A 23,015-nucleotide genomic window follows, 5' to 3' on the forward strand; every position below is an offset into this window, starting at 1 on the left:
ATCTTCCTCTGTTTTGTATGTGGGATGCCACCACAGCATGGCTTGATGAATGGTGTGTAGGACTGCAGCTGGGATCTGAACCTGCAAACCTCGGGCCACTGAAGCAGAGTGTGCGAACTTAACCACTACACCACTAGGCTGGCCCCCAATATATCTTATTAATTATTATGTTCCAGGTCCTATTGGAGTGCGTGGCATGGAGTAGTAATTTAACAGTCATTTGATTTACATCAATTGGTTGCCCAAATCAAAGGCAAATAACAAGTTGACCTTTTCATAGCGTGAGCTTCCAGGAAGAAAAGTGAAGATAGGAGATTGGAAGATTTCTGATGTGTTCTAAGTGTCTCCAAATACACGCCTTCCTGTGGCTCCCTCTCTTCAGTCAGCACATTCATTCTCTATCCTCATTTCTCATCAATGATTAGACTTGGTTTGACCAGGCACCCTCATTGGAATTTAAAAAGTAGAACTTGTGTGTAACCTTTTTTGAGATTGGTATCTTCCTCAAAATCTTCTTACTCTGCACCTTTCTTTCATCCCATCCTCTTGAACTGTTTGTCCATTTATGGCACAAATATCTGCTAGTTCATTCCTTTTCTTTTTTTAGACTTGTCCAGGATGTTGACAGTTATTTTGATTGCTACTCTGTTGTTTATCATATAAAATGATTGTGTTTGAAAAAAAAGATAAGCATTCAATGTAGTTTCTCTGTTTTTGCATTTTCTGGTGTCCTGCCTTGCTAAATGTAGCCGAGTCTCTAGTCGGCCTCATCAATCTCTATATACTACCACTGTCATCACTTCAGTCATGCACTTATGCTGAGTCTAGATTCCTTTGCAATCAAAATTCTCCTGATTGCTTACCAGGTTTTGTATTCAGGAACATTTTCATTTAGTCATTACTTATACTAATGCATCTTGAGGCACAAAGATGGAAATATTTATGTTCTACACAGCAACAGTTTATGCTGTGACATCACTTTAACTCTGTGCTGGTATCATCTGTACAGAAAATTATTATTAATCCATAGTGTATCTGACCTATAGCATTTCACAGCTTGACATGTTGAAAGGGTGTTCTTTGAATATGTCTGACATTCTTCTAAGTTCTTAAGAAGCTATCCTATAGTTTTAAAAATTTCTAGAATTACTACTATTTTTCATTATAACTGGTTTTGTTTAGTTGTCCATTCTATTTTTTCTTTCTTTCTAATTACTTAAGTTATTTATATTATTTTTTTATATCTATTCATTTGTGATGGAAGTTGACATGCTGCTAATTCAGTTTGTTGGGACACTGCGTGAATCATCATGGTTTGGACAAGTCAGCTTAGCCTTGGGGTGCACTCATTCCTACAGCCAGGCTGTACCTGTAACTAAGTCTACCGTCTCCCAGGTGTGTGACAGTGGCTCAAAACTAGGAGACAGCAAGAGAAATTGTGCGAGTAGTTTACTGTTGCGGATGTAAAGTAGATTTTTTATTCTATGGCTTGTAACTTCAAAGGGTAAAACTGTCATGGGATAACAAATAGAAAAATGAAACTGTAATGATGACCCCAAAGCAAGAAATTTAACTACCTTTAAATTAAATAGAATTACTATTGTAAGGAGCAAGACTTGCATGTTGTTTGATTAATGATAGAACCTTTTATCACACCTTTGAAAAGGCAATATGAATCATTAAATAAAACTTGAAAAAATGTTTGAGCAGTTACAATCATTAATGAAAAACTTTTTAAAATTACACTAACTAGGGGAAAGAATGTCTATAAATATTCAAAAAATAGGACACTAAAAAAATTCCTATAATAGCTGACATTTTAAATATAGTTAATTCGGACAAAACAGGTGAATTGAATATAAGGAAGGGCAAAAATCTCTTTTCTTCCTTTTTAAAAAATGTTGGTGGGGCCAGCCCAGTAGCGCAAGAGGTTAAGTGTGCATGCTCCGCTGCGGCGTCCCGGGGTTCGCTGGTTCGGATCCTGGGTGTGCACCAACGCACCGCTTGTCAAGCCATGCAGTGGCGGCGTCTCATATAAAGTAGAGGAAGATGGGCACAGGTGTTAGCCCAGGGCCAGTCTTCCTCAGCAAAAAAAGAGGAGGATTGGCAGATGTTAGCTCAGGGCCGATCTTCCTCACCAAAAAAAAAAAAAAAAAAAAGTTGGTGATAATAGTCAATGTGCCTTTTTAATTCGTTCATTAATAAATATCAAATACCATCATCATACACGTGATCTAATTTTCAAAGTGATTTTCACATAATGTTTCATTTTATAGTAAGGTCTTTTGAGGTAAGTGGTAACTAAGGAATTTTGTCAATGAAGTGTCCCTAAATGTGGAAGGAATCTACAAAGTCAATGCAAATTTTTGTTTTCTTTCTCTCGTAAAAAAGATGTTATCAAGGCTGTGCATGTCTTCTTATAGTAGAGTGATAGAGGAATTTTTCAGAAAATATTATTAGCGTTCCTATATCACCTTGAATTCTGAGCACACTATTCAGTCCCCGGGTGTAAAAATATGCCATACCATCACAGCACATTCTATGTAGAAGTACAAATAAATAGAATGCAACTGGATATCAACCAGAAAAAACAATAATGTTGAAAGCTATTTCATATTTTTTACTGTACAGTGAACTTTTTTGTAGTTTGACACAGTAAACAAATAAAGTAACACAGTAAACTAATTAGTCATTGAAGATCCATAACTAAGGGTGAACAGGAGTCACTGCCTGTAGACATGAAATGTAATTATTTACGTTTTGTTGGTGATAGAAGAAACCCCAAGGCTTGGCCCTGCTTCAAAGGAAAGAATCTTAGCTTGGTAGAGAGGAGGCAGTGGACAGTCTTGGATCTAATGGACAAACATTCATGTGAAAATATGATGTTTTAATAAAAGCAAAAAGATATATAACATGCTGAGTTTTGTGTGCAAAACTTTCGTTCTGTTCCAATTAAATATTGAGTTCTAATGTACAGAAGTGAGAAATTCAGTGGCGAAATGAAAAAAGAACAAACTCACTTTTTCTCATCCCCATGTGCCAAGGCAGCAGTCCAGGCAGTAGATCTTAGGCACCACATGCGCCGCCCTCCCTGCGGGGGATGACATTTTAAACTTGGCTGAAATGACTGAGCCTGTGTCAATCCTGCCAGATCCTTTTTGCTTCATCTCAACATAAGATGGCTCTTCCGGGTCAACCATGCTTTCAGAAGTCTCAGCGTTAATTGTCACAGGGAAGGCTCAGCATGGCCATTGTCTTTTTCTACCATTCAGTTCCCGTCATCTAACACAACTCAGGGTCACAATCTAAATATGGCGATGAGAGGCACCTTCGGGCTTGGGGGATGTCTGCATTTAGGCACCAATTTCCCTGGCTCCCCATTTCACAACCTCCTTCTGTCTCAAGAGTGCTGAAGGATTATTTGTTGCTTTTCAGATAACCCTTGGTTCTTGTTCGCACACTGAGTAGAGATTACACTCTCCTTCCAGCCCTTTGAAAGTCCAACACACCCAGCTTTGCCATGTGTGAGCAATCTGCAGGAGCTATTAGCCCCGCTTGAGTAGCTCTTGATAACACTCTCTAGGAAGTCAATTAAAGATGTCAGGAGGTGGGCTGGACTGCTTTTCTTTTACTCACAGACATTTGGAGAGTGGAAGATGGGACTGTCAGGAACAGGTGATTTTTGGTTCTCGAGGACTACGAAGGCCCTGATTCGTTTTGTGTTTTTCCTCTCACTAGTCAACTTTTTTTTTCTTTTTGTGATCTTGAAATAAATGATGTATTTTAATCTTTAGCCAGCAATAGCTATATAATATTGAGGATGAGGTACCCAATCTAATAAATGATGAAAACGTTTTTTCAGCAATTAAAAATATATCCAAAGAGAAAATGTCTTACAAGTTTGAGCATGGTGGAAATCTGTATTAAGAAGGAGCTAATTTTTGTGTTAACATATCTACATTTAAACGAAAATTAAATGATTGTTCACTAAGAATTAGGCATAAAAGTTGCTTGGCATTATAGTAGAGTCAGTCTTTGCGCTTGTTTGCTACACATTGTGATTCTTTCTCTTGCCAATAATCCTGACCCACTTGTTCTATATATTTTTCCTAAGGAAGACTACCCAAAAAGTAAATGATTGGCTTTTTTTCTTAATAAATATAGGGCAAAATTAAAGTGTCACAACTTGTCATCTAAACTAATTAATGTAAATGTTCAATTATTTAGGCCCAATAAATATTATCTTGCTTATGCAAAATATTATTCAATGTTACTATTAAATTAGCTCAGTAATGGAGAAATTTCCATTTTATTGTGTTTTATCTACAACTTTGTTATATATTTTATGTACTTAATCAGGAAAATTATCACTATGGGGAGATATATACTTTATAAGGGAGAATATATAAATTTAAACATCACTGCCTATTTGATTATGCAAAACCATGATAATGAATGAATACTTCCTCTTTGCCAGGTATGTGCTAAATGCCAAAAATGCTTTCTCTTAATCCTCATTGCCACACTAGATGATGGGCACCATTATCCCCATTTTACAGATGAAGAAGCAGGAGCTTAGAGAGGTTAAATAACTTTCCCCAAATCCCATAGCTAAGAAGCAACAATGGAAGGACTCAAACTGAAGGCTTTCATTCACCCAAACCCGGGGGCCAACCCTGCAGAGGGCAAGCAATAGCTGAAGATGCAAGGTTCTGTCTGTACCTGTAATTGCAGAATATATAACCTCATAATGATTATATCACTCTGAGAAACGAACTGTCTCCATGATGGTTACATATATTTTCTAATATTCTGATTAAAAAAATGAGAATAGAGAAAAGATCGAAGCTGACTGAAGGTTTACTTTTGCTGAAAGAAGAGATTGACTTACATATTAAAAAAAAAAGAAGACTGCAATCCCGAAGGCTTGAGCATACCATAGAATAGCTGTCGTGGTTCGTTATACAGACTGCAGTGTAATATCGATCAGCAATTCACTCACCATTAGCTTTTGTTCTCCAGTTTTTTATGAAAAAAACAATTGTACAGAATCAAGCTCATATTAAGGATTTATTCAAAGAGGCAAGTTTCATCATAAATTTTGAATTAAAAATAGATTTAGCCTAATGTTCAAAATCACCATCTCAGCACGATACAATAACTGATTATGATGAAGAACTTAGTTACCAAGTTAAATTATTTTTAGTATACTTTAATTATTAGGTTAAGGAATTATAAAATATGTCCGTTATGCCTAAGTTTCTATTACAGTAATCTTAAAGTGCAGGTTCTATAATTAAAAAGAAAAAAAGATCTGTTTTCAAATCCTGGCTCCTCCTCTTATTAACTAGATGAAGTTGGCATCTTGGAACCTCTGTGTTTTCATTTATAAACCTCCCTACCTCACAGCGTCATTGTGAGGTTTCCAATGACCTTATAGGCAAGAAATCTTGACTGTTATTAGACATTGACTTATCCCACCCTACCAGACAACTGAGCTATTTTAAAATAAACATTCAGAACATGATCTTGAAAAGGTTGTGAATTGGTAAGCAGTGGTATAAGTTTCTGACTTTTTTCTGATCATCTGAATAATGTGAAATTTGTGTCAGCTTTTAACTTTGAAAGTAAGAAACTACTGGCATTACATGGAAGATCATTCCACAGTAATGGCTCTCAAAGCTTACTATATTCTTTACCAAGACAAAGGACGAGCAACTTCCCATGCATTTATTCAGTAAAATCCTTAAACCAATCTAGGGAACTTTCTACTAAAGATGCGTGTATAATAATCAACTATATTCAGTTTAGTTGAGGACAAGAATTGAAATTCTTCACTCATCTATTCATTCAATAAGTATTTACTCTGTACTTGTCATGTGCCAAGAATACCATTCTAGACTCTGGGGATAAAACAGTAAACAAAATGAACTTGGTCCCTGCTTTCGTGGAGCTAGCTTACATTCTATTGAAGGCAGATAGATAAGGAACAAATAAGCAAACAAGAATAATTTTACATAATAATATGTGATATGCAGGGGGAAAAAATACCAGAGGGATGTGACATGTGTAATCTTGTTGCTTCTTTAGATTGGATAGTCATAAGAGGAGAACCTGAAGAATTGACATGTAAACTGAGATTTGATGGACAAGAAGAGGAGAGCTAAAAGGAAGTCTTAGGGGAAGAATATTTCGCAGTGAATAGTGTAGAAAGAGCACCTGCAGAAGTCATTTACCTTGCTAGAAGAGGAGAAGGGCCAGCATGGCTGGGGGAAAATGGATCAAGAGGTGTGAGTGCTATGAGATGAGAGGCCAGAGCTCAAGATGCCTTGTATGCCAGTCAGGATTTGGATTTTTTTGTAAATGTGTTGAGTCCTTTGGAGAATTTTAAGCAGAAATATGGCAAGATTTGTTTTATAATTTTAACGAGGTTACTCTGTTGTGTGGAGAATTGACGACAAGAAGGGCAGGAGTAAAAGTGAGATTGTTAAGAGTCAGCTGCAGTATTCCATGAGAGATGACAATGACTCAGACAAAGTGACAGGAGTGGAGGTAAAGAAAAACAGACTGATTCTGGGTGAGTTTCACAGTCATTGGGCCTTACTGATGGGCAAGATGATGTATATGTGTGTCTGTGGGGGCATATGTGTCCATGGTGACAGAAATGGAGGAAAAATAATAAATCCTTGAGCAGTTTGTGTACGATAGTACTACATACCAAGACACAGAAGATTGGGGAGATGAAGATTTGTGTGACAAAAATCAAGAATTCAATTTTGGCCATGTTAAATTCAAGATACTCTTAGACACTCAAGTGGTGATGTCAGGAAGGCAGGTGGATGCAAGTCTGGAGATGCAGGAAGCTCAAGGCTGGAGGCAGCCATTTAAGAGTCATCAGCATGGAGGCAGCACCGGCAGAGGTTAACTATGAAGAATGTGTGTCTGAGGACACACATTTTTAGGTGGTATTGACTATGTTTTAAGAACAGGAAGTTTCTGGCAAAGTACATGCAAGAGTAATGGCTACCGGGAGGAAAATTAGGAGAGTATTTCAGAACACAAGGTAAGAAATACACACTGAAATTAGATATATTTTATGCGGTGCTTTAATGGTAATGGTTTCATCATGTAGGATTTAGGGGAGAATACAAAAAAAAGTCACTATAGGAATTTTCCACATCTTAACTCTCAGCAATATTATCAAGCACTTACTATGGCCAAGCTACTATGGGAGAGATACATGAAATAATTACATCTGCGTGGGAGATATAGCTAATTTCCAATATAGTTTCCACCTGACTTTTTTCTGTCTTACAAGGTACTGACATAATATCTAGTGAAGGCAATTAATTATAATATTTGATTAAGCTGTCCACTGTTGTGTGGAAATCATCTTCTACCTAAACATTATAAACATTGAAATTATTTCAAATGCTTTTCTGTCTTTAATAACCACCATTTCTAATATGACCACTTTTCTAATTGAAAAAAAACAGCAACCAGGATTCTGCAGTAACAAAATTATTTTTAGAAAATGCATTTTTAATTATTGAGATGCTTAATTTTTGAAGACTATTGAAAATATACAGTGAAACTTTTCATTATGCAAATATATTCAGTTTTGAAAACAATTAAGTGATAATAAAGCGTTCACTTTTTCTTTACATCATTTTATGGTAATGAAGTTGTTACCACTCAGTATGCATTTTAATGAATTTAACTAACATTTTAATGAGCTGACATTATCATAAACCCAAAGATTAGACAAAATTGAATTTACTCGTATAAAGAAAAGTTTCTCAAGAGTTAATTATATTGTTTAAGACGGAGTGGAATTCATTTTTTGATATACCACCAACTATCATCATATGAGAAAAACTATATTAATGGATTAAATAACATCATTATACTTAACCTGTACCTACATGCATCCTGTTTCCTCACTTTTAAAATACAAAACTACTGACACTTTTATATATTCAAATCATATCGAATATAAAAGGCAGAGACTTATCAAAGAAAATAAACCAAAATTTTTATAAAGTTAAGCAAGATTTTTTACATTTCCTTTAAGGAAAACTCCATGAAGAAGAATCTTCAAATGGAGATAAGTTTTTATGTTTAAAGGAGGAATCAGGGGCCGGCCCCGTGGCTTAGCGGTTAAGTGCGTGCGCTCCGCTGCCGGCGGCCCGGGTTCGGATCCCGGGTGTGCACCGAGGCACCACTCCTCCAGCCATGCTGAGGCCGCGTCCCACATACAGCAACTAGAAGGATGTGCAGCTATGACAGACAACTATGTACTGGGGCTTTGGGGGAAAAATAAATAAATAAAATCTTTAAAGGAGGAATCATTTATAATTTTCATGATTCACATATTTACAGTGGGTTTATAGACTCACAACTTATCATTTGGAAGAGATGAAGGACTCTTTCTAAATAAGTGATATTCTGGCTTTTATGGACTGTGTTGACAGAAAACATATACGATGGCTTTAAGCCTCTCTCAGCTAGAGACAGGCCACAGTCACCACTACGTGCTCCTTCTTCCATGATCTCCCTGCTCTTTATCCAGTCCTCTGCTGAGGCACTTAAGAAGCCTAGCTCTAGATCAGAAGGTGGTTGTCTTACCTTCATATCTCTTGTACCTAGCTCATAGTAGGACTTCAATTAATCTTAAATGAAAAGAAGAGACCATCTCAACATCGAAGTTTTCTGAGTTTTTATTCTATCTTGAAAAATAATAGGGGAACAGCCCAGTGGCGTATGTGGTTGGGTTTGCACGTTCTGCTTCAGCAACCTGGGGTTTGTGGGTTCGGATCCCAGGCATGGACCTGCACACAGCTCATCAAGCCATGCTGTGGTGGCATCCCACATACTAAATAGAGGAAGTTTGGCCCAGATGTTAGCTCAAGGACAATCTTCCCCAAGTAAAGATAGGTGGATTGGCAACAGATGTTAGCTCAGGGCCAATCTTCCTTACCAAAAAAAACCCCAAAACAAAACTTATTAATCAAGTTATATATTTCGATCTCTAAGGTCAGGCTTATCATCATCCTATAGATATTTTGTTGACGTTTATATTTCAAAGCACCATTCTTTTTTTTTTTTTAATTTTTTGTTTATTGCAGTAACATTGGTTTATAACATTGTATAAATTTCAGGAGTACATCATTATACTTCTATTTCTGCATGGATTACATCAGATTCACCACCCAAATACTAATTACAACCCATCACCACACACATGTGCCAAATTATCCCTTTCGCCCTCCTCCTTCCCCCCTTCCCCTCTGGTAACCACCAATCCAATCTCTGTCTCTATGTGTTTGTTTGTTGTTGTTATTATCTACTACTTAATGAGGGAAATCATACGATATTTGACCTTCTCCCTCTGATTTATTTCACTTTGCATAATACCCTCAATGTCCATCCGTGTTGTCACTAATGTCAAAGCACCATTCTTCTATAAACTTGCAGTTTGTGTCACTGAGTGACTCTTGTAAGAAACCAGGATTCCAAACCTTCTTCATAACCCCTTATGTTGAATCCAGTTGGGACAAATAGTATAATTTGAAAACACTCTTAGTCGATATTCTTTTTATTCATACATTGTTAAATATATACATTAAGTAGTTACTACTTTACAGCGTTCAAAAATCAAAAATTATAAAATAGATATAGTGAAGTCTTCCTCTCCCATCCCTCACTTCCCAGGTTTTTTTTTTCTCTGCATAGGCATTTGTTATTATTAGTTTCTTGTGTGTCCTTCCAGAGATTGTTTTATGTACATACAAGCACATTCCAGCATGTTTCTCTTCTTTTCGTAATTAATTAAAGCATACAGCGCATATTCCAAACCCAGCTCTGAAGCCGGCTCCTCTAGAAAAGCCTTCCTTGTTGAAAACAATGCTTCCCTCCTTTGTATGTTAATGCATGTTCGATGTACCTCTCAATGCAGTTCTCTAATACCACATGCTTTTTTCTTTCAGATTTTGTGGTTATTGAGTTATATATGGTAACTTTCCTAAATCTCTTCAGCACCCTGAGGGCAAGATCTCTGCTTGGAATATCTGTACTCCTAAGTGTGTTACACAGCACCTTGCAAAAACAAAATATGCTGTCATACTTCATAAATCAAAAAGAAATGAATGATTAAAGAAGCTCTTTTGTTACCCCAAAGAAGTAGTTACAAATAGAACTGATTGAAAAGTGAAAAATATCTAATTTAGTTGGTCTCAGTTAAACAAAGCAAAATTAAATGTCATATTAAAATCACCTTTTAAAAATGAGCTGGGTAAAACTTACTGGGCAAACTTAAACTTTTCGATTGGGAGGAACTGATGAACTTTTATTGTCTTGGTAATACTTTACAACATAAATAATAACATCTAAATATATTTGACATTAGGATTATACTATTATATTTAAATCCCAACTCCCATGGTACTCACTTATAATAATTATCACCGTCTAGTAGCAATTGCATAGTATTTGACTGTCTGACCCTCAAGACCTTAAAGTAGGAAATATTTTACACACAGCATAGGGTTCTTGAAAATTATTAGCTATTTAACAATCAGAGGAATTAAAAATTGAAAGCCATTAAACTCATTTAAAATCAGATACAAAAATAGAATTGCAACATCCTTCTTGTTTACTGGTATTCCTAATTCCTAACAGTGATAATAATTCTCATTTGTGAAGAGCTTCCTTTGCTTCACACTGTGCTTCACAAAGATCGCTTTATTTATTCTTCATAACAATCCAAAGACATGAGCTTTATTGTCCTCATTTTACAGAGGAAGAAGCTGAGTCTCAAGTAGCTCAGAGACTTGTGTGAGATCATCCAGTCAGTAAAGTAGCAGAGCTGAGACTCAAACCCAGGCCTCTGAGTAAGCCCATTCTTTCACCCACAATGCCATCTTGCCCCCCTGCCAAACAAATATTTATTAAATGGAAGCTCCGGGTCCTGTCACAGGAACTGGGCAAGTGGTGGAGAGGAACCAGCATGCATTTCAGAAAGAGAAAACTGTGGAGGCCCTAAGTGGAAAAGAGCTTGCTATGTTCCAGGATCTGAGGAAAGCCAGCGTGGGTGGAGTATTATGATTGAGGAGGCAAAGACGGGGCAGTAGAGATTTTCAGAGGACAGACCACATCGAGTTAAAGTGGAGGGTAAGTAAACATTCCGCCTAGATTTCCTGGAACTGTCCTGGCGTAATTATGAAGAGTGCTTCCTTTTGCTTTTCAAAGTGTTTAGTATGGAGGATAAAATATATGGTTATCCAATTCATAGGTAAGGTTGAAGATTTTAGATTTCAAAAGGAATGAATAGATTTTTTTCCTAGCTATTTGGGATATTACCAGGGAAATGAGAAGTCTTTTATTCCAAAATCCATACCCAGTACTTTTATCAACTGACAACGTCCCTTGTGATGTATTGAAGCCATGTCTATAGAAGCTTACTGAAGCAAAGTTCTTCCTTTTAAGTAAATGTGGAGGAAAAAAACATTTTTGGGGAAAACACACGTGTGATAAATTTTCATCATGAGAACTCAGTATTACTTACACCTAAAAAAAGATATGCATTATTTGTTCTATGGTATCAGTTTGTTTGCATAGAATATATAGCAATGTTGCATGGGTGAGATGGGGGAGAGTAGGTACTTGAAATCAGGAATAAAAGAAATTGTGCTTCTCATAGATAAACAAAAATTGTCAAGCACATTGTTTTCCGGTTGTTGTCAGTGGTGGAATATGAGTTTTCTGAAATAATTTAAATGTGGTCTTTAGCACATTTGCATTCATAAAAAGTGCTTCGATATGCTCCTTGCTTCCTCTTCCCCTGCTCAGCTGTCAAAACATGGTGATGCTTTTGAAGATTTATGGTAGATGGGTAATGAGATTGCTGAATATTAACTGCAGCATTCAGAATTCATTTGGTAGCAAAAGAAAAGAAGGTTACTGGGTCTTTGGGATAGAGTAGAAAGATGATAGAGGTTTTTCTAATCAGCCAATTTAAAAATAAATATGCTGTATTCTGGATTAGGAAACATTTTAAGCTTCTTGCCATGTGGTAATCAAATAGAACATTTCCCAAAGAATATGGGATGTCAAATTACATTCATTTCAGCAAAATTCATGACAGCTTAGAGTAATGCCCATATTTGTGGTGTGGGCATATGCAAACCTTAATATTAGATGGCAAAGACTGAAGAGTCCACAGCCATGTGGGACATGATTTTTAAAAAATGTTCCCGTCGTTATATTAAAAATTCAAATATAGTCTCATGCAGTTAAGCTTAGTCTATGTTCCTGTGTAAAAGAGGAAAATAAGCAAAGTGGTCATTTTGAAGTTCAAGGATTATGGTGGGATTCATGGTTACCCTCTAAGTCGGACCTCTAGTGATTATGATTATGAAATGTGTTGTTCAAATAGGTGAAATGATGGAAATTGTGAAATAAGCAGAATTAAGTTGAAAGCCCATAGGTGCATTATAATATATATCCCCCTTATTCAGAGATTCGTGGAGTTTCAGGTAGAGGGGAAAAACGATAAAGCGACAGTAGTTTCCAAGTAACTGGCATTCTTGACAAGGAAGGTTGACCTTGACCTTCTTCTCCTTCCAACCCTCATTTCATCAGCAGGGGTGAGATTACTTTGAGACCTTGCCAATAGGTAATAAATAACACATAAATTCCAGGACATCCTTGCACTGTAGGGTGCCCTAATGTGTAATAATCCTTAGACTATTGAGTTTATAACTCATGACATCTGGCAGTTCCTTGGCATTGTAATTCATGTTGATCATACACATCAGAATACACCATGGGAAAGAAATATCAGAGCAATAACCCACCGAAACTAGGACAGGGTGGAACGACAGGAAGATGCTGCTGAGACTGTGTACCTCTGTGCACTATACACAAGAACTGTACAGAATGCTGGAAAAGCTAACGCCTTTGGATAAGAACAAGGCAGGAGGAGAGTAGTAATCTTTTGGGATCCAGAATAAAGCAGCACATTAATATTTACTTGATAGCACTCTTTATTCCTTTATTTAAATTGACAGATGTAGCTCTAAGGCGGTAATGAATCCTGAAATTTGAATGTAAATATATACATAGTAAGTATATTAGGTATATTTTAAATTTAAACGTGCACTTAAATCAATATATAAATATATTGAATTTCAATTTTCTTTTACAAATGTATATAAATGGTATTTGATCCTCTCAAATATTTGTTTTCTTTGGTCTAATAGTGTGGGCGAAATGAGGGGATAGAGAAAGAGGGGGGTTGGGGAGAAAAATGGGAAGTAGGGGGCAAAAAGGCATTTTACAAAGCACTTGTAACAAGCCTTCCTGATACCCAGCAGCCTAACTGCTTTGGCTGAAGGTTTGCAGCTCAAGGGACAGGAACCAGGTTGAAAAGCTAGAAGCAGACAGATGGTTATTTATAATCATCCTGTAAATGTAAATCCTATAAAGATGATGTGATTATTTATTTATTTGTTTGTTTGTCTATTTATTTTATACCCAAACCCAGATCTAGAGAAAGTAGGAGGCTGGATTACAAGCTTGAAATAACCTAGTGTTTTCCCTTGTTACCATCTTGAGAAACATTATTTAATGCTTTTTTTTTGAACACTAGCCTGTGTAGTTCTGAATTGTAAATTCAATATATTATTTCTTCCAATTTCCAGAGTTATAGGCATCCCTGTGACCAACATTGGAATTAGCCCTAAACAGGCAGATGCTGGAACGAGGTTGGGTAGCAGGGCAGAGCATTCTGGGGGTGTGGAGAGCAGGTGTTTGTTCTGCAGTGGAGGAAGGCATTGCCTTGAACGCGTTTAGGCTAGTACCTTTGGTTCTAGACACCATCCTCCTCCCACATACTGTATTTGGGTGCAGAGTCTAAGTTGCCCTCACTCCTTTGAGCTCTCCGTGATTCTGGAGACATCAGTCTCACATGAACAATTTTGTGGACAAAGGCACTTTAAGGAAGAAAAAAGAGGAACTGATTAAACATTAATTAGCCTCAATCCACAACTTCCTCCTAAGCTAATGGATAGGGTATGCAGATCCCTGTCAAATATCAGAGACTAGGCTTTGCCAAAAATAGGACTTCCAAGCGTTGAAGGTATGCCAACTGCTGGCTCCTTAGTGCAAACCAAAGGAAATGATTGCCAGAGACAAGCCTCGAGTCTGCCGTAGTCAGATGTCACCGGTTTGCAGTGCCACGTGTGATCCGAGAGTTTATGAGTGATCTCAACACTTGGTCCCCAAGGAGAACATATGCATTTCAGAGGTTACAGAGACAAATTACAGAGAGCACGAAGTTTCCATGCAATTTCTAAGAATCCTTCAGCAAGTTTTAAACATTAATGGAAAACATTGAGGAAGACTTGGCACTCTTAGCATGACTTCAAATTATATGCGGGTGAGGACAGAACAGCGCTGAAAAAAAAGATTCAAGAATAAAGGCTTGGCTAAGAAATTTGGAGCTGGCCATTCCTCTTGCGTGAATTGTGTGTTTGTGTGTTTTACTCCCTGCAGAATATCAGACTTCACAAAATGCTATGACTTGAAAATGAGCAAGTCACAGGGCATCCTTGTTTATTCAACATGCTCCAATTCATACCACTGGTTTATCTGGATCATTTGCTGAGTGAGTTTGCTTGCACAGGGAGTCTTAGTGGAGATGGGGGATGCGAGCTTCTCATTTTGGAATTGTCAGCATGCGGCAGAGGTGCCAGAATGCCAGAGTGTCAGCTTGCACAGCGGTAGCAGGATGTCTCCCCACTGAGTTATTTTTTTTCCCATTCCCCTTCTGTGCAGAAGAAACCACTTATGACTTGTTCCCTAAATATCAGATTTTATTGTCTATTTAGCTGGTGGCTGGCCTGTCCATTCTGACCATATTTTGTTTGATTGTACCAATATAATAAAGTAGTTTGTTGTGAATGATGATTCCTCTTGAGATTTATTCGGTCTTTCAGTCATTGAAACTTCAGAAAAATACAGAATTATTATAGCTTATCAGTGGGGAGCTTTCAGTTGAAAGGGGAAACTCAATTTAAACTAGCCTAAATATGAAAGAAAACTTATTTAGATCACATAATTAGAAAGTACAAATTTAGCACAGTATTCAGGATTGATTTGTCCAGTTATGTCGTCAAGAACCCAGGTTTTTTATGGTGTGCATAGCCTCAGTTTCATTCTGAGGCTGGAGCTCCCCTTGGGGTCACAGCATGGCTGCCAACAGCAGCCATTCAAGGCAGCAGGAAGAGACAGTATCTTTTCCTCGAAAGTAGAGTAGAAGGCCTGAGCTTCAGGCTGGTTGGGATTACAGCCAATCATTGCCCACGGTGATAGATGGTGGTGGTGCTCATGGGGGTAGGGTTAGGGAAGTAATGCATACTAGTTGTAGGAATGGCTATCACTTTCTTTTCTAGTGCATTGTAATATTTACAGTGATATACTATAATTTGTGCTAACAGTTTTACTAGTTGCACAGTAATCTGTTGTTTGAGTGATTGTTTTCTGAACTGCTTAAACTGGCTGGCTTTTATTTTGGAGATATATGAGCTAGTAGGTAGGCAAGTCAAGTACACTGTCTCTTAAATCCAACCAACTTAAGTTATTCCTCATAAATAACATTTTAAAATCAAATTAAAACATTGTGGTCTATTCTATATAATAGGAAAAAAACTGTAACACACCTCTTGAAGAGGATTTTATCAATTCGATCAGCCCATCAAGAACACTTGATGAACTCTTCTGATGCCCTTCAAAATGAGAGCCCTTTGGAGGGTTACCTAGTCCAGTGTAGTATAGAAGGAAAATCTTTTCAGATGAGTGAGTCCAAGGCTCACATCGAAGGAACAGTAGTGTTTAAAGGAAGGATTAGGAAAAAGTAAAGGAACAAAGGGGTATCTGGGGGAGATTTTCAAGCAGAAAGACCATCATATGCTAATATACATTGATAATTAGGTGTTCCTCTGTATGTCTAGGGCAGGAGGGTTGCAGAAATGTCTGTGATGGGCCTGGAGATATAATCAGGCACCTGAGCCTAAACAACATTTGAAATCATATTAAGAGAATTTTATCTTACGAGCTGTTTAAAAAGTTGTGAAAAAGGAATAGACATGATCATACTTGCATTTTAACAAACTCATAATAGCTACAATAGAAAGTTAAAAGGAGAAATCAGAGAAAAAGTTCAAGTAGGATACTCCTACAGTAATTCAAGGAGGAGATAAGGACATCCTGAACTAGGGCAGTGAGGACAACATACATAGAAGCAGGCGATATTGCAAATCACTGTAGCAGAATGACTGTGTAGAGTCTAGTGTCAGACACACAGGATTAAAACTCTGCCTATCTACTACAATCAGTCATTTCAGATGACCTATTACATATCCATGATGCCAGGTTTTGCACAAAGTGTGTTCATTAAATATTAGCTATTACTGTAGGGCCATTACTTTTAAAATAGGGAGATCAAAAGTGACATTGTGTGTGCTTGCTAACTGATCCAAAAAGCAAATTCTTAAAAAAAAAAAATCTTATTGAAAACCAGCATGGAATTTCATGTATTATCAACGTGCATGACTAAAGTCCTCTGAGTGTCCTAGATATTAAGATTTACTCAAATTTTCTATTCATAAACTCAGTGTGCCCCAGATCACTTGGGATGAATGGTCAGTTTTGTACTGAGAAGTCTCATGCCGTGCAGCTCTGACAGCTCGTGTGCACATGCAGAGAGAAATCCCGCTGGCAAGGAAGCCTTGTGTACACTGTTGCTTTGAGTTGCTCTAGGATTCAACTGCTGCTAATCATGCTGTTAATTACAATTTCTTTTTAGATTACCTTTCTCATGATCAATTTAGTTTGTTGTGGATGGTTTTCTTATCCAATGGTGTGTATGAATACTTTCATCAATAATATTTTTAGGCTCCACCTTTCTAATAACTAATTGGAAGCATGTGCACACTGTGATTCAGAAGTGTATCTTTCAGAAGTCTATTAATTATGCAGTCTCATCTCATTGCTAATTTCTGTTAATAAACTAAGATGGAAATGTCTGAGTAATGATTTGCCTTGCCTTTGTTGACTGAGGTAAAAAAAAATTTGAGCTATTGATTTAGGACAGAAGGGAGAGGACTTGGTGAGTGAAAGAATGTGGGAATGTGAGGAAACAAGAGTCAAAGATGTAAGCTGTAAGGGCACAACTAGAAGTAAAGCTCTTTTAGGGTACTATATTATTTACCCATTGCTGTGTAACAAATTACCACAAAATTTAGTGGCTTAAAATAACACACATTTATTCTCTCACTGTGTGGGAGTCAGGAACCCAGATATGAGTTAGCTTAGTCCTCTGCTGGAGGATCTCTCACAAAGCTGCAATGAACGTGTTTGCCAGGGCTGTGGTCTCATGTGAAGACTCAATTGGGGAAGTTTCTGCTCCCAAGCTTCTGTGGTTGTTGGCAGGATTTAGGTCCTTAAGAGTTGTTGGACTTAGGACCTCAGTTTCTTGCTTGCTGTTGGCTGGAAGCTGCCTTCAGATCGTTGTCAAATGGGCCTCTCCATCCAGCAACATGGCATCTTGCCTGACCAGAGGAAACAGATGAGGAAAGGCAGAAAGACAGAGAGAGGCAAAAAGTTGAAAGCTACAATCTTTTATAACCTAATCTTGTAAGTGACATTCCATCATTTTGTGATATTCTCTTCATTAAAGGCAAGTCACGAGGTCCAGGCCACAGTCAAGGGGAGAGGATTACACAAGGTGATACATACCAGGAGGGAGGGATCATTGGGGGCCATTAGAGAAAAAGCATGCCACGGACATCATCATGTCATTCTTGTTTTATGTCCCTTAACCATTTTATAGGACAGTACCAAGTACATTGTAGTGTTCAATATATTCCTGCAGAGTTGAACTAATTTGTTATGAAACTTTGTGTCATAAATATGAGCTATATTTTATCAAACACATGAATAATTCAGAATTTTCTGGTCTTCCAGAATAACTTCCTAAGTCACAGTACATGTCAATGTAAAAAGAATGCAAACCTAATCCAGGTTATGACTAGCTGGGTGAACTCTCATTTGTGCTTTTCAGCTCATAGGCAGAAATGAATATTTGGGTTATACCCAGTTAGATTTCTTTCTTTTTCCCCCATGGAGATTTGAACCTTTGTACATATCCTTAACTTAGATCTGCAAGCAAGTACTATATCAAAAGTATACCTATTATATCTTTTTTCATTAAAGTATAACTTACCTCCACCCTCCCAGCTTTTGTCATTTTAACCAGATTCTTTTCAGTTCATCAGGTTTATTTCTTTTCGCCCTATTTAAAGACCTGTTTGGAGCTTTAGGTAACACACGTCATTGCATGCCCCTGTGTTGGCTTACTTGTCAAGCCACATTGAAAATATAGCTCTCAGTTCTTTCTAGAATAGAGGCTTAAGGAGAAAAAAAATATAAACTCAATTTACACTTGCTTTGCTTTGTGACATTTACCGGACCATTTTAGTTCCCTTCATTCAACATATGTGAATCCTTTACTATAGAGAACACCTTTGATTCTTTATCACCTGCGATAAAGCACAGGGCAAAATCCAACGCAGAAATGAATAATCAGCACAAAAATTGGAAACAATAAATATTATTTCATTTTACTTTGCTTACATTTATGAATGGATATACAAACCTCAGAAACATAAAAGCAAATATCAGAACATATATATCCTCCTTTACAATTTGAGAAGAGTAAAAATGACTTTACTTTTTCCTAAGAGTAAGTTCTCTGCTGTGCTAGAACCTGCTGAAAGGATGTTTTTCTTTTGAATGTTTTATTTGAGAGAGAGAAGAAGCACATTTTATTACCCCCAAAGACTTAGAGTAAAAGAAATGGTATCACTAAGCAAAAAACAAATTAACTGAATACCATACCAATTCCAAAGAGCATTTTACAAGTTGAAGAGGGTACAGTACCAATTATACTATTATCTCACCCTACTCTCCGGGTGAATAGTCTGAAAGCCTAAAATTACGGTTGATGTTAGATTTCTTGGCTTCGTTTGCAAATGGGAGTCATTTTCTTTTTTTATGAATGCCATAAACACATGTTATATTGTTTGAGAGTAGCAGTCCTTAGTTTGTTATGATATTTTTCTCCTTTTTGTCCCCGATGTCAAAGGACCTTTTTTTACTTAATTTGGCTTGTTGCAAATTGATGTAATGCTGTGTTCCTGAATGATTTGCAATGGTTTTAAGTACCATTAGAGCGGAGGCTTTTCAGCACGTCATTTGTTAGGAGATCAGTTCTGGAGAAGGTCCTTCAACTGGCCAGATGTGTCATTTTGGAACAGATTGAGGGCCTGCCAAAACACCATTTGTTGCCAGTTCCGGATACTGTGGGGGTGCTCACCACCCTGTTACCATATTTTTGCACGTCTTAACATTGCATAAATAGGCAGCTGTTCTGTATTTAGAATATAAATGAGTCACCAGCTTGCTCTCCCCGGAGGATTTACCTGCAAGAGGGAACCACAATGTTAACCCCTTCTCATCCCCCTGCCTGAATGTCACATTTAAATGCACACTTCTCTCAGCCCATTCAGAAGCAAATCCTTATGCATAAAAAAAATCACACCTTTCTTGCCGGTCAGACAAGAGAACCAAAAAATGTGCAATTCACCGTGCTAAAATGGAACACATTTCCTTAGCAGTGAAAGCAGTAAATTAATCAGTTTATAAACTGAGAGTGGGCAATTTGTGCTGAATTCTTTCTTACTGCTCCTTCAATAGGAGACAAGATTCTCTAAGCTCGTAAAGGGCCATGACTTCATTAAGGTGGAAAACCGTGTTAAAGGATGTGTTGTAAGAGACAAGAAAAGAAAAGCCCTAAGAGTCACTCAGTTGTCTCTCTGGAGCTATTTTCAGAACAGGGATTTTTATTTATTTGGAGAATGACAATTAACCTAGAGACTTGGCCCAACAAAAGAGCAGAGTGCTGAAGTGGCTCTCATTACAGGACACCAAAGGCAGTTGGTGTGAGCTAATCCACATTTGCAGCAGCTGATTTACATAAGAGGCTAGCACGAGCTGCCTAATTTTGATTTCAAATAGCTTGACCAATTTATATATATACATATATGTAATATGTATGTGGGTGTATCTGTATATGCATGTATGTGTATATATGTACATGCATACACACACATGCATATACAGAATATACACATATATTCGTGTATGTGTCTTTGTTGGTTTTACCCCTAGGTATACCTAGGAAACAAACTTATCAGTGTCAGAATGTCAAAGAACAAGAAAAGTCAAGGCAGTTAGGAAAAGCAGAGGAGGTTGGGGTATATGATATATTAGCTAGTCTCAGCTACTTTTTTGAATGTTTACCCTAAAATAGACATAGTCCTTATTGACTAAATAAACCCAGCGTTCTGCAGTCTGATAGGGCCAACTCATTTCTCCAGGCTTCTCTTCTTGCCAGGGGTAGAAAAGCACACACAGATAGATAGGTGACATTTGGAGAGCCAGGCCTGCCAGATTTTTGGAGGTTACAACGGAGGTCCAACCTGCTGTTCTCTTAATGAAAGGAGGGGAAATTCAGACTGGCAAAACTGCTATAAGGGATATCTCTGCTCCCAATGTCACGCTGCCCAGATGTCGCTTGGCAGGTGGAGATGCAGAGAGAATGAAAATGTAGCCCTGTGTTTGTGGGTGCTAGTGCATTGCAAGGGTGAACAATGAGTGTCTCTTCTGAAGTGTAACGAAAACAGTGTGGATCTTGTCCATATTCATGTCATAGAAAGGGTTTTCTCAAAGAGTTCTCACCCCTCTTCCCCTCCCAGAGTGACACACATACATGTTCGTAGACCATGTGCACATGACTAGGTTCAGGTTTAAGTATAACTTGACAATTTATTTTAATGTGTTCATATATATATGTATATATGCTTTTTCTTTATAGAAAATAGGATCATACTACATAACAAAGTTTTGTACCTTGAGTTTTTATTAAATCTCAAAACTACACCATGAATATTTCTCATCTTATTTTCCTTAGATTTATCTCATTTTTTAAATCATATTCTGTAGCAAAGGTGCATGATTATACTGTCAGGCATTTTTCTGTTGATGAGCTTTGGGTTGACTCTAGAATATTTTAAGGTGGGCATGGCTATGCTCTCAGTAAATATCCTGGAAATTTTATTAGAACAAAGTAAGTAAGACTTGAAGTTACCTTTTGCAAGAGAAAGCTAAAGTTAACTGTCATTGAATTTTCTTTTACGACAATTATTTTTCTTCAGTGTTACGAGATGACTTCCGGCAAAACCCCACGGATGTTGTAGTGGCAGCAGGAGAACCTGCGATCCTAGAATGCCAGCCTCCCCGGGGACACCCAGAACCCACCATCTACTGGAAAAAAGACAAAGTTCGAATTGATGACAAGGAAGAAAGAATAAGTGTAAGTTAAAATGAATGCCTAGAGAGATTGAATATCAGATGTATTTTATTCTTTTATTTATTGTTAATAAAATTGTAGAACTGTATTTTAATGGTAATTACCATTTACGTTATATTGAAAAGATTGAAAAAGAGTAACCAAAAACAAAAACTTTGGAATTAGGCTTCAAAGAGACAAAAATTATATAAATCAAGCATACATGATATATTAATAATTGCACCAATCTGAATATGTAAATATATCTTTGCAGTATAATGTTGATGTCTTAGCTCTTTTTAGGATCTCCAAATGCATCTATTGATCTTGCAGTATGTGAGTGTTAAAGTGTAAATGATGGCCATAAACCATATTAACTAGAACATTTCTTTTTGCACTATTTTCACAATTATAAGAAGAGCTAAGTTGAGGTGATGAATATTTCAAGCACGTTTTCCAGTTTTTCCAATTTAATAATATTTATAACTAAAGTTTTATACACAAATTTGTTTAAGAGTTATAAAGTAAAATCAAAGAAAAAATGACTGGCTGTTTCTGCAGTTTAGCTCTTGGAGAAAAATAGTCTGTTTTTAAGGGAAATTGATGATCAGGTTCATCAGGTGATTAATATTCAAAATGAAACACCCAGAAAATGATAAAGAGATAGAGAAGGGGAATGGCATATGATTATTTTATTTTTTCAGAGGATCCACTCAACATTTGTATGTGAAGTTTGTAAGTGGGAATCAGTCCACTGAAAGTGTAGATAATGCCTCAACCTTCTGACATTATTCTTAGTAGAATTTATATATTCAATACAATAGTTGAGAATGAATATATTTTATTTATAAGAATGCCTCATTTAACTGAACAAATGTGCCATTTCTATCAAAAGTCCATATAGTCTGGGTGTTTATTATCTTTAAAAATATCTTGTAAGTGAAGATTTTTTTCTTATGTACATGTTGTGATTACATCATAACACAGAACCAGATAGGCCATGTAAGAGATCACAACACCTATTTATACAATTCTGTCTTGAACTGCGAGGATCTACACTGCCAAGCAGAATTTGGTTTCCAATGGTCTGTGCTTGGGTACCAAAATTATGAAAAAGTGCTCCTGGTGATGGACTAAAGTCAACGTTCAAGGGTTTCTAGTTCATATTTGTATCATCTAGCTTTTACTTTGTAACAAACTATCCCAAAATACAGTCCCTTATAATAACCATTTTATTTAGACTGTTCTTCTGTGGGTGAGGTGACAGTTCTTCACTCTGGGCCAGCTGGGCTGATCTTTGCTAGGCTTTCTCATGCTTCTGTGGCTTCTTTAAAAGTGTGCTTGCAGTTGGATGATCTAGGATTACCTTCCTCACATGTCTGGCAATTGACTGACTCTCAGTTGGGCATCTTGTTTCTTTCCCTCATGGCCTATAATTTTCCAGCAGGCTAGCTTTGGCTGGTTCCCATGGTGGTCTCAGGGTTCCAACGGCAGCAAGAGAGGGCAAGTCCCAACGTGTGAGCACCTTTTTTCCGGTGAAACA

The 23,015-nt window shown here is 37.1% G+C and overlaps 1 protein-coding gene across 7 annotated transcripts in view; it reads left to right on the plus strand.

The window, feature by feature from the left end:
* ROBO2 (roundabout guidance receptor 2) overlaps positions 1-23,015 on the plus strand; it is a 593,028-nt gene that overhangs the window by 393,947 nt on the left and 176,066 nt on the right. For all 7 annotated transcript variants that reach the window (XM_087418202.1, XM_087418199.1, XM_087418200.1 and 4 more), the window contains one exon: positions 21,339-21,496. In XM_087418202.1, coding sequence (XP_087274328.1) covers positions 21,339-21,496 — 158 coding nt within the window. The remainder of the gene's footprint in view (positions 1-21,338; positions 21,497-23,015) is intronic.

Source organism: Ceratotherium simum, chromosome 27 (genome assembly GCF_057802395.1).
Source record: "Ceratotherium simum simum isolate JZ-2026a chromosome 27, ASM5780239v1, whole genome shotgun sequence".
Classification (NCBI taxonomy): Eukaryota; Metazoa; Chordata; class Mammalia; order Perissodactyla; family Rhinocerotidae; genus Ceratotherium; species Ceratotherium simum.